At 34.1% G+C, this 16,301-nt stretch overlaps 2 protein-coding genes across 4 annotated transcripts in view; one reads left to right on the forward strand and one right to left on the reverse strand.

Moving 5' to 3' along the window:
- Window positions 1–16,301, forward strand: part of RALGPS2 (Ral GEF with PH domain and SH3 binding motif 2) — a 167,249-nt gene that overhangs the window by 80,384 nt on the left and 70,564 nt on the right. For all 3 annotated transcript variants that reach the window (XM_004372854.2, XM_023728069.1, XM_023728070.1), the window contains exons 7-8: window positions 1,150–1,242; window positions 4,495–4,621. In XM_004372854.2, coding sequence (XP_004372911.1) covers window positions 1,150–1,242; window positions 4,495–4,621 — 220 coding nt within the window. The remainder of the gene's footprint in view (window positions 1–1,149; window positions 1,243–4,494; window positions 4,622–16,301) is intronic.
- ANGPTL1 (angiopoietin like 1) overlaps window positions 11,303–16,301 on the reverse strand; it is a 29,000-nt gene continuing 24,001 nt past the window's right edge. The window contains exons 3-4 of the mRNA XM_023728071.1: window positions 15,715–15,985; window positions 11,303–15,077 (exon numbers count right to left, since the gene is read on the reverse strand). Coding sequence (XP_023583839.1) covers window positions 14,890–15,077; window positions 15,715–15,985 — 459 coding nt within the window. The 3' untranslated portion in view covers window positions 11,303–14,889. The remainder of the gene's footprint in view (window positions 15,078–15,714; window positions 15,986–16,301) is intronic.

Genomic DNA, 16,301 nt, shown 5'->3' on the forward strand with positions numbered 1-16,301 from the left:
TTGGAGACCCTTGTGCCCACTGCGAATTCCCATTTGCCTCTTTATATGCAATCCCCTACTCTTCCACTACAAAAGGAACCACCATTCTCAATTTTATATTTGTCATTCTTTCTTTTTCTTTTTGTTTTATTATATATGTATATCCCTGAATATTACATTCTTTCATAAGTATGATTTTTAACTTTGTTTAAATGAAATTATTCCATACTTACTTTTATAACTTCCTTTTTTAATTCACCAGTGTTACTGAGATTTGTACCTGTGGTTGTGTGTAGTTCTTTTGTATTCTGTTGCTTGCATATACCACAATTTATTCAGTATACTGTAGTTTGGGTAGTTTCCAAATTTTTGCTCTTATAAACACTGCCACTATCAGCATTCTCATGAGTTTCCTGCTGCTTATGTGAAGGTTGAATCTCTAGAAATACAGAATTCATACTAGGAGCAGAACTGCTGAGTTGTAGAGTTATGCTCATCTCTCGGATTTCCAAACCGCTGGCTGTAGTAATATACACTCCCACCAGCAATGTTTCAAGGTACTATGTGCTCCATATCCTTGTCACACTTGATATTTCGGAATTTTTCATTACCATTCCTGGTTGGTGTAAAATATATCTCGTTTTAGTTGCCTTTCATTGAATCTGATGACAATTAACATCTTTTCTATGTTGGCTATTTAGCTTTTCTGTCCTGAAATACCTGTTCAAGATCTTTAAACAATTTTCTATTGCGGTATTGGTCTTCGATTGATTTTTTAGGAGTTCTTTATATAATTCTAGTTACTAGTTCTCTGTCACATCCTTTGTATACGTTTCCCTTTTCGTGGCTTGTCTTATCACTGTTTTCATGTTATCTTTGATATAGACATTGTTAATTTTAATATAGTCAGATTTATTAATCTCAGTGCTTTCTATTGTCTTATTTAAAAGTATCTCATTTAAGAAATCTTACCCTAACCTTTGAGAAAATCAAATGTAGTCTCTTATATTATCCTTTAAAAGTTTTAATAGCTTTGGTTTGACACTTGAGTATTTAATCCACCTGGAATAAATTTTTATATATAACATGTTTTAGGTATTTCTATTTCTTGTATTCATGCTATTTATTTTTCATCTCCCCCCTCCCCTTTTTTTTTTTTTGAATTTTCAGAAACTGTACGAGCTGAATAACCTACATGCACTTATGGCAGTGGTTTCTGGCTTACAAAGTGCCCCAATTTTCAGGTTGACTAAAACATGGGCGGTGAGTAATCTTCATAAGTTAATGAAAGGTTAGACTTCCTGTTGGAAATAGTTATTGTTTCTTTTGTATTTTTTAGCAAGGTTAGTATTATGATAATAGATAAGGATTTTAAAATTACTTTATACTCTGCTCTTTAAAAACTACATTTTCTCTCCTTACGCGATTTACCAGGTTTGCCAGGTAATTTTTGGACAGAATATAGTTTGGGACTTGGTTTCTGCTCTTTGGGAAATCATTTTTGTAGAACCTTTTTAAGCATCTTATTGACAGCACAGTGCTTCATATTCAGTGATGGAAAGTCATGAATGCAAAAAAAAAATTGTATTTAGCCACATAAAGATCATACTTTTGGAAAGTTTGAGGAAGATCTAAATCATAAGTTTCCAAAAAAAATACTGATTTAGATTTCCAGTAATTTTTTATCTGTAAACCACTTCGATATTTTCCTTAAGAATAATTGAAAATCTGAGAGGTGACATGCATTGTGTAATGTTGTTGTACATTCTGGTATTATTATGTTAATCATATTTGGTAGTATTACCTTAACAAGATCAGGGTACGAATTTTGATTTCTGCAAATTTGTGTATTTTTATATTCGAGTGACATGATAACTGGCCTCAAGCTTTCTAAGTATTTTTCATTTAGGTTTTATGTAAGTAAAATTTTAGATTCAGCTGAATTTATCCATATTTAATATTATTCTGTAATGTTAGGGAGAAATGATTTTGTGTTAAGGCATTTTGTAGAAAGGGTTAGTATGTTCTTAAGGTCCTATGCTAAAGACATGATTGACTTTCTATAATTTCTTTCTTTTTCTTATAATTACTAAAACATAGCTTTGTTTTTAATTAGCCTAGTGCTGCTTTCACTTTCCATAATATCTGAAGAGACAGATGTTTCTCATGAAAACCAGAGTAGATTTCTATTTTGGAAAAATACTAGTATGGAAGAGCTTATGATCCTTTTTATATTTCATTTGTATTATAGAAACACCTGGGTGAAAGGCTTTCCTACTTTAAAAGTGCTTTTTAATAATGATGGCCTTATCCTTTTTCTTAAAAATTGAATTTCATGGGAGAATGGCAATGATTATACAGTTAAGAATCTCGTCTTTAAGGTTTTAGGGAAAAGAATTATACTTGAATTTATACTGTGGTTTAGAAATGAGATATAATTCCCTTAATTTTTATTTTCCTTGAAGATATTTACATGGTTTTCCTCAGATATTGGCATGAAAAAGAATTTTTTTTATTTGGTAACAGCTCTGTTATTAATCTGAATAAAACTTTCGGTGTTTGTATTCAATTTTAAAATATTCTGTACTGTGCAAGGCACTGTCTAATTGTTTGGCATGCAGTAGTGAATGATACATAGGCAAAGTCATATTCTCCATCATAAATAATGAAAAATGCTCTGAAGAAAAATAAAGCAGAGTAAATGGAATAGAAAGGAAAACAGGGCAGTACTAGTTTATATAATGTGATAATAGAATCTCTGATAAGTGACAGTTGGGTAGAGACCTGGAGGAAGTGAGGGAACCAGTCATATGGATATCTGGGAGAAGAGAATTCCAAGCAGAGTGAATAACAAAGGCCCCGATATGTTCAGGTAGTGGGGTGACCAGTGTTGATGGAGTGGTGTAAGCCAGGGAATAGAAGGAAAAAAGAGATGAGTGTCTGGCTTGGCACAAATAGATTTCCAGCTTTGGATAGGTAAGGATTTTTTGGATAAGATAACAAAAAGTTCAGACAATGAAGAAAAGATGGATAAGTTTTCCCACATTAAAACAAGAATTTCTGTTCAGCAAAAATATCTTAAAGATAATTGAAAAGAGGCCACAGAGTAGGGGAAGATAATGTAACTGATGAGGAATTTGTATCTGGTATATATAAAGAACTCTGACAAAGCAAAAACAAAAAGACAAACACATAGAGAAGAATGATTAGACTTACAAGTAGCAAGCAGAGATTGACATCTAACCTTGAGAATGTTAATCATGTGTGTTGAAGAGGGATGGGGAAGATTGTGAAACCAGTGTTTTAGATAATGGAATGTCTGCCTAAAACATTAAAGCAAAGGACTCCTTGAAATCGTGTTTCAAAAAGGGAAGGATACTGTTCATAAGTTTTTCTGATAGAAATTATCTGAAGATAATCTGCATCTTGGAGTTTATGAAAATAGATTCTAACATCAGTCCCAACTGTACTGCTTGTAATACTTGAAAGAGTAGTGGGTTAGGTATCAGGATATTCTTTAGCTACTGCACCAAGCTATGGGACCCTGGAAAGTAGGGAGTAAGTGAATGATTGATGTTGTTGGTATGTGCTGCTATCTGCTAACCATGTGATCACTTTTGACCCAGTGTCCTCGTCTTTAATCCTCAAACTTCTCTGTTAGCTTCGTAGGAGAATTTATAATTTTATAATTGGAAGTGTTTTGCCTGCTGTAAAATAGCACCAATATTTTAGGACGTAAGTAAAGTGGAATTTTACATAGTAATGAAAAACTACATATGTTTAAAGAAAAAAAAAATTTTTCAGTCTTTGGAATGAGTCAGAAAATATTTCCTAAATTTTTAAATATCATTCCTTAATATAATTGTGGGTGACTCCTGACCCTGCATTGTTTTCTCTTGATTATCTCCAGTGATCTCAAAGGGCACTAAAACAATAAACTTTTAGTTAGCTCATTTAATTGTTCAACTGTATACAATATAGCACTGATCAAAGAGCTCAAAGAGAAATGTCTTGTCAGAAGTCCCCAAATGTAGGAAAGCACTGGGTTTTGCTGTCTTATTAGGACTAGCCATGATTAGATTTGTCAAGAAAAGTTATTTCTTAATTATTCAAGAATGATCTTTATCTTTGAGGGAGCAGGGAACAGTCAAAATATTGGAGTATTTGAGCTGAATATGAAAGCGTAATTATTTTAAATTATTTAAAATGATTAAGAAAAATTGCTTAGCCATTTAAAACAGTAAGGATGAGAAATAATGTAACATAATTTACTACTTAGTAAGTTAATTTTATTTATATATAAAGAATATTATATTTTACAGATAAAAAAACTGGCTCATAAATAGACCTGATTTTATTTATATACTATCAAAATATAATTAAAGAAGGTATAATTTTGAAATTAAGAAATTAAAAATCAAATACTGAGTAGATACAGCTTCAATTCAGGAGAAATATATTTGCTTCAGTAAAATGGGATTTGTAAGTAACATACTTTTCTGGTTTTTTTTTTAGTTATTAAGTCGAAAAGACAAAACTACCTTTGAAAAATTAGAATATGTAATGAGTAAAGAAGATAACTACAAAAGACTCAGAGATTATATAAGTAGCTTAAAGATGACACCTTGCATTCCCTATTTAGGTGAGTTATGTCACTGTGTATTCATTATGCCCGCTTGTTGCTCTGACATAATCAGTAATTTATCTGAAATTTAAGATATTTTTTAAGTAGATATGCTTTAAATAAATTACTGAAAGATTGTTAAGCCGAGAAAATTGGCTAAAGTAAGTTGTTACCTTATTACCTGGAAAAAAAATGTATTTTCATATTAAACTAGCCCTGAGCCCTTAAAGTTTTCTATAGACTATCATTTTCCATAAAAATGGACCATATGGTAAAACTGTTATATTGTAGCTGTTTTAGTAATGCTTTTAAAAGAATGAAGTAGTAATTTGTAATGAAATTTAATACTATAAAATATTTAATTTTAACTAAAGAAATTGATCAAATGCTTTGTTGAATTTACTTTCAACGCTGTGAATTCTTATTTTATATAATTGGCAGGTGTTTTAGTGTGGATTATGAAGAACAGTCTCTGTGAACACTGGTGTTAACTGTTTTCCTGGATGAAATTAGTTGTCTAGCTGTGGAAATATAGCTTAGTGCTGAGATGGGCAATTCTGTAATTTTATATATCATTTGACTAGGAATTTATCTCTTTATTGTATATCTTAGAGTGGGACTGGGAACATGTTGTATACCCTCTGTTGAAGGCAGAATTCCCCTAAGCACATCAGAGTTAATGGCCAGTACATACCAGAATATTGTGTCCTGTTTCTTTAATAAACACATCAGAACCATAGTAAGCGTGTCTTCATCAAAGAGGCTCTAAACTAGGAGAAAAACGTTCTGTATTTGTTCAGCTTATTACTGTAGCCTTGCTGTGCCCATATTTTAAAATGTAATTTGGAGAGGAGGAATAGAGGATTTCAGTATAATCAGTATCTTCACACTCCACAGAATATAAACTTTTTATAGGATAAAGAACATTAGATTGAGAATTGGCAAACCTCAATTCCAAAACGGCTGTCTACACCTTAGTAACTTTACCAGTCATTTAGTTATCTTCTTTGAGCCTTGTTCTCTTTACCTGTGAATTGCATATGCATAGGACTAGAATCATGTTCTTCTTAAGGCTGGATGTGACCTCTTCTAATTCACGTATTTTACAATTTACAGTTGAGAGAAACAAGATCCAGAAAGGTAGAAGACCTGGTTTATAGTCCTAAGACCTAATTACTGACAGATCTAGAATCGGAAGTCTTGATCTAGCATGCTTCCATTATACCTGTCAAACTAGCATTCTAAAATTTGCTAATTCTGTGATTGTATTTTTTTCTCATTGAAATATTTTTTTTTGTTTTCTTTGAAAGTGACAAAATAATTTGAATCCTTATTCTGTGATGTCTAGTTTAGGGAAGAGGTCTTTGTTTTATATTTTTCCGTGGTGGAGACTTCAGTACAGAATTTGAAGCTATGTGTGTGCGCGTGTGTCTGCGTGTGCGCGCGCCCACATGTGCACACGCAGGGGTAGGGAGGGAATCGGTCTGTCTCTCTCATGTGCTCTCGTGCAAAGAGAGAAAGAGAAGGGAGGAAACCACCAGCATAGCTGACATTTAGTGGAATCTGGAAAAGTAAAATTCTGTTAGAAAACATACCTCTTCTCTCCCATCCTTGGTACCTAATTACTCCTTTGAGTTATAGCAAATTAGGCAAATATTGAGGTGCAGGTGGTCTTTTGGAGAAAATATTAGAACCATTATCTTTCCTGTATCTTCAGTTGGTGTCCATTGACCCCTTCACTTTTCAGTTCCCTTCCATTTTATATGTTTCTCATGAGGCAAAATCATCCTTCTCAATATTACCGTGTAATTCTACTTCACTTTATATGTGAGCTAATAATAGAAAATACCCTATTCTTAATGTCTCCCCTTTCTCAGTTTTTATTCGTTGTTTAACCTGCTGCTATCTCCCTCTATACTTTGTAGAAATTATCTCAATAAAGTCACCACTGACTTTCCAGTTGAGATTTTTGAGAGGTATTACTCAATCCTCATTTTAATTTTGTGACAGTTGATGCTAGTTGTCATTTCTCCTTGAAATTCTCTGTGAATAATACCAGTCTCTCGTGGTTTATCTTCTACATTTCTTGCTTTTGTTTTATTGACGCCTTTTTTTCTTAAATGTTGTCTTCTAAAAGTCTCAGTCCACTTCTTTCCTTACTCCACACATTCGGGGAGGTCTCATTCAGGTTTTTTCCATTTGTCAACTGATAACTCTCAAATCTAGACCAGACCTATATATTTAGCTGTATACTAGACGTGTCAGCTTTAAGTTTCATGAGGGCAGGGACTATGTCTTCGTTAACATCTTAATTCCTGGGACCTAGTAACATTTCAGGTACCAAATACTGATTGACTGAGTTATCTATAGGTAACTCCAATTCAGTATCTCCAGAAGTAGATTTATCACCTCTCCCCTTTCCTCCAAACCTGATCCCCCATCTTTATTTCCTAGCTTAGTCTACCAATGATCACATCAGTGTGGCATTTTCTACACTGCTCCACCAAACTGAAAACCTGGGATTTGTTTTATAGCAAACCCTGAGATTAAATATTTTTATCTGTCAAAACATACATGCTTTTTCCAAGAAAATGTGAAGCAGATCTCTTATATAGCTTTTTGACTGCTTGATTTGCATCTTAGGCAGCCAACTCGTTTTCTATCCCTGATCTTCCATACTGAAGTGTTTTAAAGAATGACTTCGCAGTAGCTTATATCCCGTTAATATTCACTTTTTTCTTGTTTTGTTCTAATTTAAGATGAGTTAAGATTGTGATTTTTAATTTAATTTACCTTAATTTCAGAATCCTTTCCCATTCATATGAAACTAGGCCTAGTACAATTGCTAAAGATTTCAGCATTTACAAGATGCTTTCATATGATAGGACAGAGCTTGCCCTAAAGACATTTGAAAAATAATATTCGTCGTGAAAATTGATGGCTTCTATTTAATTATCCCTCTTTAAGTATACAGAATTTGCATAATGCTACCCTTTGTTCATTATGTCTGCAGAAGTTCTGATGGAAAGAATATATCAACCAAAATAATCTATAGTACACAGAGAAGAGGTAAAGGTTGATTATCTGTTTTTTAACATGAGAGATATGGTCCAAACTAATGGCTTTTCCCCCCTAAAAATAATGATCAAAATAAACCATTCTTTGTGAAGGTTGGGATTTAAATGCTGACAAAACTTATTTTGATACTGTGAAATTTATCTGTAATTCAATGCGTATTAAATTTTAAGAAGTAGAAAATGTTTTCTTGACTTCAACTCATTATCCCTTGAAAAATTATCTCTTCTTTTGGCTTGCATTCAAGGTAAAAATTAGTCAGCCTAGACAATAGAGTGAAGAATTCTTAGAATAAGGGTAAAAACATTTGTCTGGAGAGGAATAGTTTGGCAAATCTCAAGGAAAAAATTGTTTTATACGCGAATTACTGCTTTAAATCTGAAAATCATTAACAGTGCTCATTTGTTCTTGTCATTGGTGAGTAATCTTAAGGGGTTTATTGAAGAATTTGGCATAGAAAGTTTTGCTTTGCTGCAGAAAGCAAAAAATAAGACATTGTGCAAAAAATAATATAGTTGTATGAAACATAATAAATATTTTCTCATGTGCATTTTCTAGCTTCATTTCTGCTTTATTCCTGTAATGGGAAGTTGCAGTAACTCAACCAGCTTAAGATGTTTTCTGCGAAAGAAAGCATATTTTTAAAGCTATGGAAATAAGTAAATTGTTGCAGTTCTATATATTGTTTCCTAGGAAGTAAAAGCAGAATGTTACAGAGGAGTTTTTGCAAACCTCTGGACCTTCTATGGGAAATGTAGATACACTGTTTTGATGTATCTAGATGTGACACCTTCTCACTGTTACAGAGAGAGCTCTCTTCTCTCCCCTCCCCATTTAATTTTCCATTTAATATCTCAGGTTTTCACAATAGGACTTTTTTTTTTTTTTGAGAAGCAAAGAGTAAAACTGCCCTTACTATGATGTTTTCATTAATATGTCTTTGCCTCAGCAGAATGCAAACCCTTGTTTGTCTTGATTTGAGACTTTATCCTTAGTATCTAGAATCCCATTAGGCACTTAATAAATTGTTATTGGTTGAATTAAGTGATCTCTTCTGGCTCTTTCCATGGTTCCAGTAACATATATAAATTGTTCAAGGTAACACAGCTAGTAATTTTGTTTCCATTTTTGTTTGAATACGATAAATTTATTTGTGTGGCCTCAATTTTCTACTCACCCTCGATTTTTTTTTTTTTTTTTTTTTTTGGTACATCAGCCATCCAGCCAACCAATATTTGCTAAGCGCTAGGCTGCTAATCAAAAGGTCAGTAATTCGAATCCACCAGCTGCTCCTTGGAAACCCTTTGAGGCAGTTCTACTCAGTCCTTCAGGGTCGCTATGAGTCGGAATCGACTCAACGGCAGCAGGTTTGGTTTTTTTGGTTTAGCATGCTTAGTGCTAGATACATAGCATGGAATGAAATGGACTTCATTCCTGTCGTTATGGAACTTACCTCTTTAATATCTAAGGTTCAGGTTGATATCATTACCTCATTAATAACTCCCTCCCCCACCCCCACCCCACCTCCCCAAAAAAACAAACAGTTGCCGTTGAGTCGATTCTGAGTCATAGTGACTCTATAGGACAGAGTAGAACTGCCCCATAGGGTTTTCAAGGCCATAATGTTTACAGAAGCAGACTGCCACATCTTTCTCCCACAGAGCAGCTGGTGGGTTTGAACTGCAGACCTTTTGGTTAGCAGCCAAGTGCTTAACCACTGTACCACCAGGGCTCCTTAGGGGACCTCATGAATAATCTCTCCTAACTTTTCTATTTCATGGAAGAGATGTGTATCATTGCCTTGTGTCTTGCATTGTTAGTGGTATTCTCATCATAGTGGATGGAATTTTAAAAGCATACCTAAACTCACAAAAATCTTTAGAATTTTATCTGTTCCTTTTTGTCAGTGCTTTTTGCCTGTATTGATATGTTGAATCTCTCGGTAGAACAAAATTCCATTGGTTTTAGAAATTTCTACAAACCTACTTACAAATATTTTTTTTTTTTTAAATAATAGCTTCTTATTTACATTTCCATTGAGATAATTTTAACAAAGCCTTAGGATTTCTGCATCTGTATGGGATATTTTTCTTCTCCATTGGTAGAATTTTACTTGATTAAGTCTCTGAACACTGATCTCAAAAATACCTAATAGTCAGAAAATGTCATTGGCTTTTTATGTTCTAAGATCTAGTTTTATTTCATTTTCCTTTCTTTGGTTTGATTTGTAGTTAACATACACATGAATTACTTTACCCTATTCTGCTGATTAGGTTATATATTGTATTCTAAAACAGCACTAAAGCATATTTAGTTATTTTCTGTTGGATCCTGAGAAATGAGCTCTGACCAAATGGCAGCTAGCCCTAGCCTTTTCTTTAGCCAAAATTACATCCCCATTTTCCATCACCTCATTTATATTCTTTTTTACTCTTTTTGTTTTTAATATGTTTAAAATTCCTGTAACATTCTTTAATGGTACGGTCATGCGTCACTTAAGATCCGTGACACATTCTGTGAAATAGAACGTTATATGATTTGTACGTTGTGCGAACACTGTATTATTTGCTTGGGCAGATAATCTCCCTCTACAACTTACTGTGCCATTATAGGCCTAACAGTGCCATAGCTTTATATACAAGAGACATGAGATACACGTGGTTTGTGTGGGAAGCGGCTGCATTCACTGTATCCAGTTCCATCTGCTGCATCCCGTTCTCCGATCGAGATTTCTGAACTCTATTATAACCTTATGGGACTACAGATGTATAGGTGGTCTGATGTTGCCCAAACAGGCGTTAAGCGGTGCATGACCGTATATTGTGTATTTTCTGAAGTTTAGACCACTCACAGATTCAAAGGGCTGGGGAGTAGGGTTGCATTAATTTCATTGCCATGTTCATAGTTTTTTCTTAAGAGCCTACCTATATCTTAAAAAAAATAAGAGTAGCAGCTGTACATACCTGCATTTTAATCATAAACAGAATCGATTTCCTCCAATTCCCATAGCTTTGCCGATAGCGTTTCCAAATGTTGATAGTTCTGTCATTGGTTTTTTTGTTTTTGTTTTCAACAAATAATTTCAATAGTTAACATTTATTTAGCTCTTAACCCTGTGTGCCCAAACTGTACTTTGCATAATTTATTAATGCTTAATAATTTTATAAGCTAGATATTATTACTGTTTATATTTTATAGGTGAAGAAGCTGAGGCCAGGGAGATTAAATTACATGTTATAAAGATGCATTAGAAATATTTATAGTTCAAAGAAAGCATTAAGAATTACATTAATATTTTGTGAATCTGTATTTAGATTAAAAATTTTAGCTCATTCTTTCAATCTTTACTATAATTATCTGTAGAATTACAATTAAATAACTACTTACCCAGTGATAAAAATTGAAAACTGGGCTTATTCCTAAGTGGCTTTTTTTGAGAAGTGTCATGGCAATGTAAGTGGAATCATTCTTTTCTTACTTGGCTGTCTTTCACAGATATTAAAACAAAAGACAAAAAATTTATTAGGGTGTAATAATCTTTTAAGGAGCCCTAGTGGCACAATGGTTAAGCACGCCACTGCTAACTGAAAGTTTGGTGGTTCAAACTCACCAACGGCTCCATGGGAGAAAAGACGTGGCGATCTGCTCCCGTAAAGATTTCAGCCTAGGAAACCGTATGGGTCAGTTCTACTCTGTCTTGTAGGGTTGCTGAGTCAGAATCAACATGATGGCACATAGCAGCAAGTGATCTTTTACTATTAAGATTAATTTAAATATATATAAGTCATATTACATTAGTAAAACCAAAACCAGTAGCCATCAAGTTAACTCTGACTCATGGCGACTCCATGTGTGTCAGAGTAGAACTGTGCTCCATAGGGTTTTCAGTGGCTGATTATTTAGAAATAGATCGCCAGGCCTTTCTTCCAAGGGGCCTCTAGGGGGACTCGAACCCCCAACTTTTTGGTTGGCAGCCAAGCACATTAACAGTTTGCACCACAGTTTGCATTTCATTAGTACAGATTTATAAATAAATTTGAAACATTTTAATAATTGCAGAATTTTTTACAGGCCTGTTATTCCTGGTGCCGTCGAGTTGATTCCAACTCATAGCAACCCTGTAGGAAAGAGTAGACCTCCCCCATAGGGTTTCCAGGGCTGTAATGTTTACAGAAGTAGACTGCCACATCTTTCTCCCACGGACAGCTGGTAGATTCAAACCATCGACCTTTTGATTAGCTGTGAAGCACTTAACCACTGCAACTCAGTGGCAACGTGTTTATTATATTATTACCAGTAGGAGTCCTAAGAAACATAATGCTGGAAGAATTAGCATTCTCATATCATGACTGTTGGTGTCAGGTGGACGTTAGATCTTTGTACTCTTCCAGGCTTGGATCCTGAGGATAAGTATATTCTTAGGTATCCACTTAATCTCAAGACAGTGTCTAATTCTGGAATCACCTGAAATTTCAAGTTTTATAAGTCTTCTTCAGAGAGACCAGAGCCCTGGCTGCTAACCAAAAGGTTGGTAGTTTGAATCCATTAGCCGCTCCTTGGAAACCCTATAGAGTGGTTCTAGTCTGTCATAGGGTCACTATGAGTCAGAATCGACATCAATGGCAACAGGTTTTTGTTTTTTTCAGAGAGCCCAGGTGCCCAAGGCATTTATGGCCTTCTATTAAGTAGAGACTAAATCCTCTTTAGGATAAACTTAGTTGCATTTATTAAAAATAACTGAACATAAAGAATCCTTCTATAAACCAGCTGTAAAGTTATAGCTCAATCTTATTGAAGGTGTGGCAACCACATCTTTATTCCTAGGTGACCTTCAAAGTAGCTTGCGTTTGGACCTTCCCTACCACACAAGTGATCTAAACTCTCATAATATTCTCAGGCTGAAATTCCTAGTGTGGCTCTTCTTCCCTTAATTTTTATTTTTATTTCCTTATGGTCGAGACCCTTTACTACCTGTCATAACAGCTGACATAGCTCTGTTAGGTTTGCAGTCAAAGATCATGGATTGGTCTAATCTTATGCCTGAAAACTTGGATTTTAAACTTTATTTAAGACACCATGCTAGATATTACAGAAGATGCATAGATGTATAGTAATAATAGTGATAACTAAAGTCTACTGAGTTCTTAACTATTGTTAGGCATTATTCTAAATACTTTACAGATGTCATCTCATTTGATCTTCATAGTAACCATACGAGTTAAGTACTATCATTATCCCCATTTTATAGATAAGAAAACTGAGGCAAGAGTATATAAATTGCCCAAGATAACACAGCTAGCAAATGGTAGAGCTGGGCCACAAACCCAAGCAGTTCTGTCTTCAGAGCCTATACTCAACCATCATATACTACTGCCTCTTATTCCTTGCTCTCAAGGAACTCATTTGCCCAAGTTATTCTTAAGCTCTAAGGGAAATCCAGAGCAGAGTCAAATACAGGCCTTTGAGGAAGAACAGAGTGCTCCCAGTGACAAGGAAGTTTAGCATTTAGCTAAATTTGTGTTTTGACTTTTCACATTATTCTAGTTTTAATAATATTTCTCTTCTGTGGAAAATTCTGCAAATCCTCTGACTTGTCTTTCACAGGGTTTTGGATGTTTAGGTGAAATGTAGTATTTCTATCAATAAATGGATTGCCCTGGTAAAATTTTATTTAGTTAAGATTTAACAATTTGATGCCTGATTCTTCCCAGAAATTAGAAATAGCATATTTGGGGTTAGAGGACAGATCGTTTAAAACATTTCAGGATGACCATAGGTAAAACAAAGAATAATGCCACTGTAAGTTTTTGATGTTCTCCTAACTGCTTTCACCAGAAATTTTATTTTGAGATGTGGCAAATAAAAAACATTGATCATGTTGGTTGACTTGAGTCATTCAAATGATTATCTTTAAATCAAACCATTCTTATGGGCAGTTTGCCTCACTGATTGGATATTCTTTTTGCTTGAGCAAAACTCTCATGAGATTTCTCTAAAATTTTAGCTTCACAAATGTATTAAGAGAAGTCAGCTCTAAGCGGTGAACATGTTGCTGGAAGGAAATTGTTCCAGAAGGTTGCTAATAAAGTTGTTGATTGCAAAGATGAGTTAAAGACAATGTGAAGCTAAGCAATAGTCACAGACACTATAAAATGGAATTGGCAAATCGGACTAGCCAAATACCCCTGGATTCTGCTCTTAGCTGTTGAGTCTCAGTATTGGAAAGATCTGACAATTTCTGAAGTTGTTTTAGTCCCACCTGTAACACCTGTAAAGTTGACCAACCTTCTGACTTGAATAACAGACAGGCTTTTTTCAAATACTAAGAACCAGTAAATGACGAGGAAAAAGAAGTGTTAATAAATATGCTTAGAATTAAAAGTCAGATTGTAAAATCTTTGGCCTGCTAAATATTCTAAACTTTTATAATACTAGTATTGTGCTGATTTTATAACAAAGTACATTTCAGGAGATTTTGGACTTCAGCAACTTAATATGGAGATAATATTGAGAAAAGTCATTTGTGTATTTCTATTTTCATAAATTTAACCATTTAAATAATGCATGCATTTGTGCATTTTTTTGTTTTTAAAAAATGGTATGTATAATACAGTGGGTCACTTAACTCTTTTAGGAAAATCAGCATAGAGTATATTGCCAAGAATTCAGATTTAACTGTTTTATGTAAAAGGCACAGATTCAATTTGAAAATAATTTTTATTCAATGCAAAACGTATTTTCTATTGGCAAAATTAGAGTTTTCTCTCTAATTTCCTGTCTGTATTTTTATAAATAAAATATACTGCTTGGTTGAAGTCTTAAAACTATTTTTCCATTGGAAATTCAAGCGGTCTTATAAAGTTTTTAAATAAATTGTTAAGTATATAGAACATGTTTTCAGTTTGGGTTTAAAATAACGCTAATATTTGTTTTACATTTTGGCAAGTATTTACATTTTAGAAACAAACTTTGCCTGTATTTAGTCAATATAATTTTAAAAATAACTAGGACATGAATACAATAATCATCTGCAGTATATTGAAGGAAGAAGAAGCAGCATTCATAGATCCCTTTTTATAGTAAAATTCATTTTAAAAACTGTATCTGTAGAAATAAATTGTTGTGTGAAATAATATACATATAACATTTACATTTTTAAGAGCTGGAAAATACAGAGTTTTATGTCATTTTAAATTGGAAACTGTCTCTTTTCAGTCAATAGGCTTGATCATCATCCGAACTGCTCTCAAGGAGTAGGACCCACCCCTGTATTCAGCCCAAAAAATTCCATCCTGGTGCTTGCTTCTGTAATGGCCTCCTCTGTACCATACTCCATTTAGATTAGAATGTGCACAGGCGTTGTACCACCAGCCTCCTTTATGAAAGTGGGCACAGTTTCCTTTGAGGAAAAAATAGAGATATCAAAAAAGTTTATTCTAAATGTGGCACTCTGCAAACCATTGAAAACTTATTCTACCTTTGGAACAATTTAATTTGAAGGTCCTGATTTCAGTTACTTAGTAGCTGTGTTTCTTGCTGCCTTCTGTCGCTGTTGCTTAAGTACTAATTCCTTGAAAGATCACTAGAATTGCCTTTTTTATCTTGCTCTTTGCTTACTTACTGCATGCTTTTTTTAATGGATTTAATTTTCTGGGTAGCAGAGTAAATAAAATGCAAGCAGTGTTTGTATGTGAGAGAGGGCGAGATTGAAAGGGAAAGATACAGAGTTGCTAAGAAATGCTTCTACCCCATTACCCCATATAGCCACATGGCTTGCCTCCCTCACTCCCTTCAGGTCTTTCTTCATGTTACCATCTTAGATAGCCTTTCCTGGCCACCTCATGTAAAATAGCACCCACCTCATCCGCTACTGCCTATCACTGTCTTATTCCCTCACTTGGTTTTATCTTTCCCTGGAATATGTATCGCCACCTGACAAATCATTTTGTCTCCTCTTCTTAGAGTGCAAGCCCAAAAAGACAGTAATTTTTTCACTGCTCTATCCTCAGTACCTACAACAGTTTGTTCTTACTCACCTGCATACATATCTTTATCTCTGTCCAGTGTTGTGAATTGTTTACCATTGTGCCACATCATAGAATCCCCTGCATTTCCCTGGTAAGTTCCCAGGCGCAGTCTATAGAATTCACTTTCAGGTTCTAGACGAAAGCTTCTATATTCTGCATAGACTTTTTTATCACTCCAATCTTCTAATTCAATCAGCAGCTTATAATTATCTTGATTGCTAAGCATATAGATGTTTTCCAGTCCAAGCCAGTATTCTCCATCAGTGTTTCCAAACCCTTTCTGTTAATAAACAAAGATCATGAGCATGTAAATAAATGCAGAGATATTAAACATTTTTATATATGTTTTAAACATTCGCTAGATAGCATTAAGATATTGATCATTTAAGTGGTGATACAAGCTTCCAGTTTAGTTGGTCACCTGATCTTTATAAGTCCCACATAGTCACTTTGTTTTGTTTTGCTTTCTCTTAATGTATCAGAATTTATTTTCACAGCTAGTTTCAAAACCTGTCAATAAAACAAAAGCAAAAGAGAATGAAATTTATTCATAGCTACTAAAAACATTAATCAGTAAACCCCAGATCTTACAAAGG

Source organism: Trichechus manatus, unplaced genomic scaffold, assembly GCF_000243295.1.
Source record: "Trichechus manatus latirostris isolate Lorelei unplaced genomic scaffold, TriManLat1.0 scaffold00021, whole genome shotgun sequence".
NCBI lineage: Eukaryota > Metazoa > Chordata > Mammalia > Sirenia > Trichechidae > Trichechus > Trichechus manatus.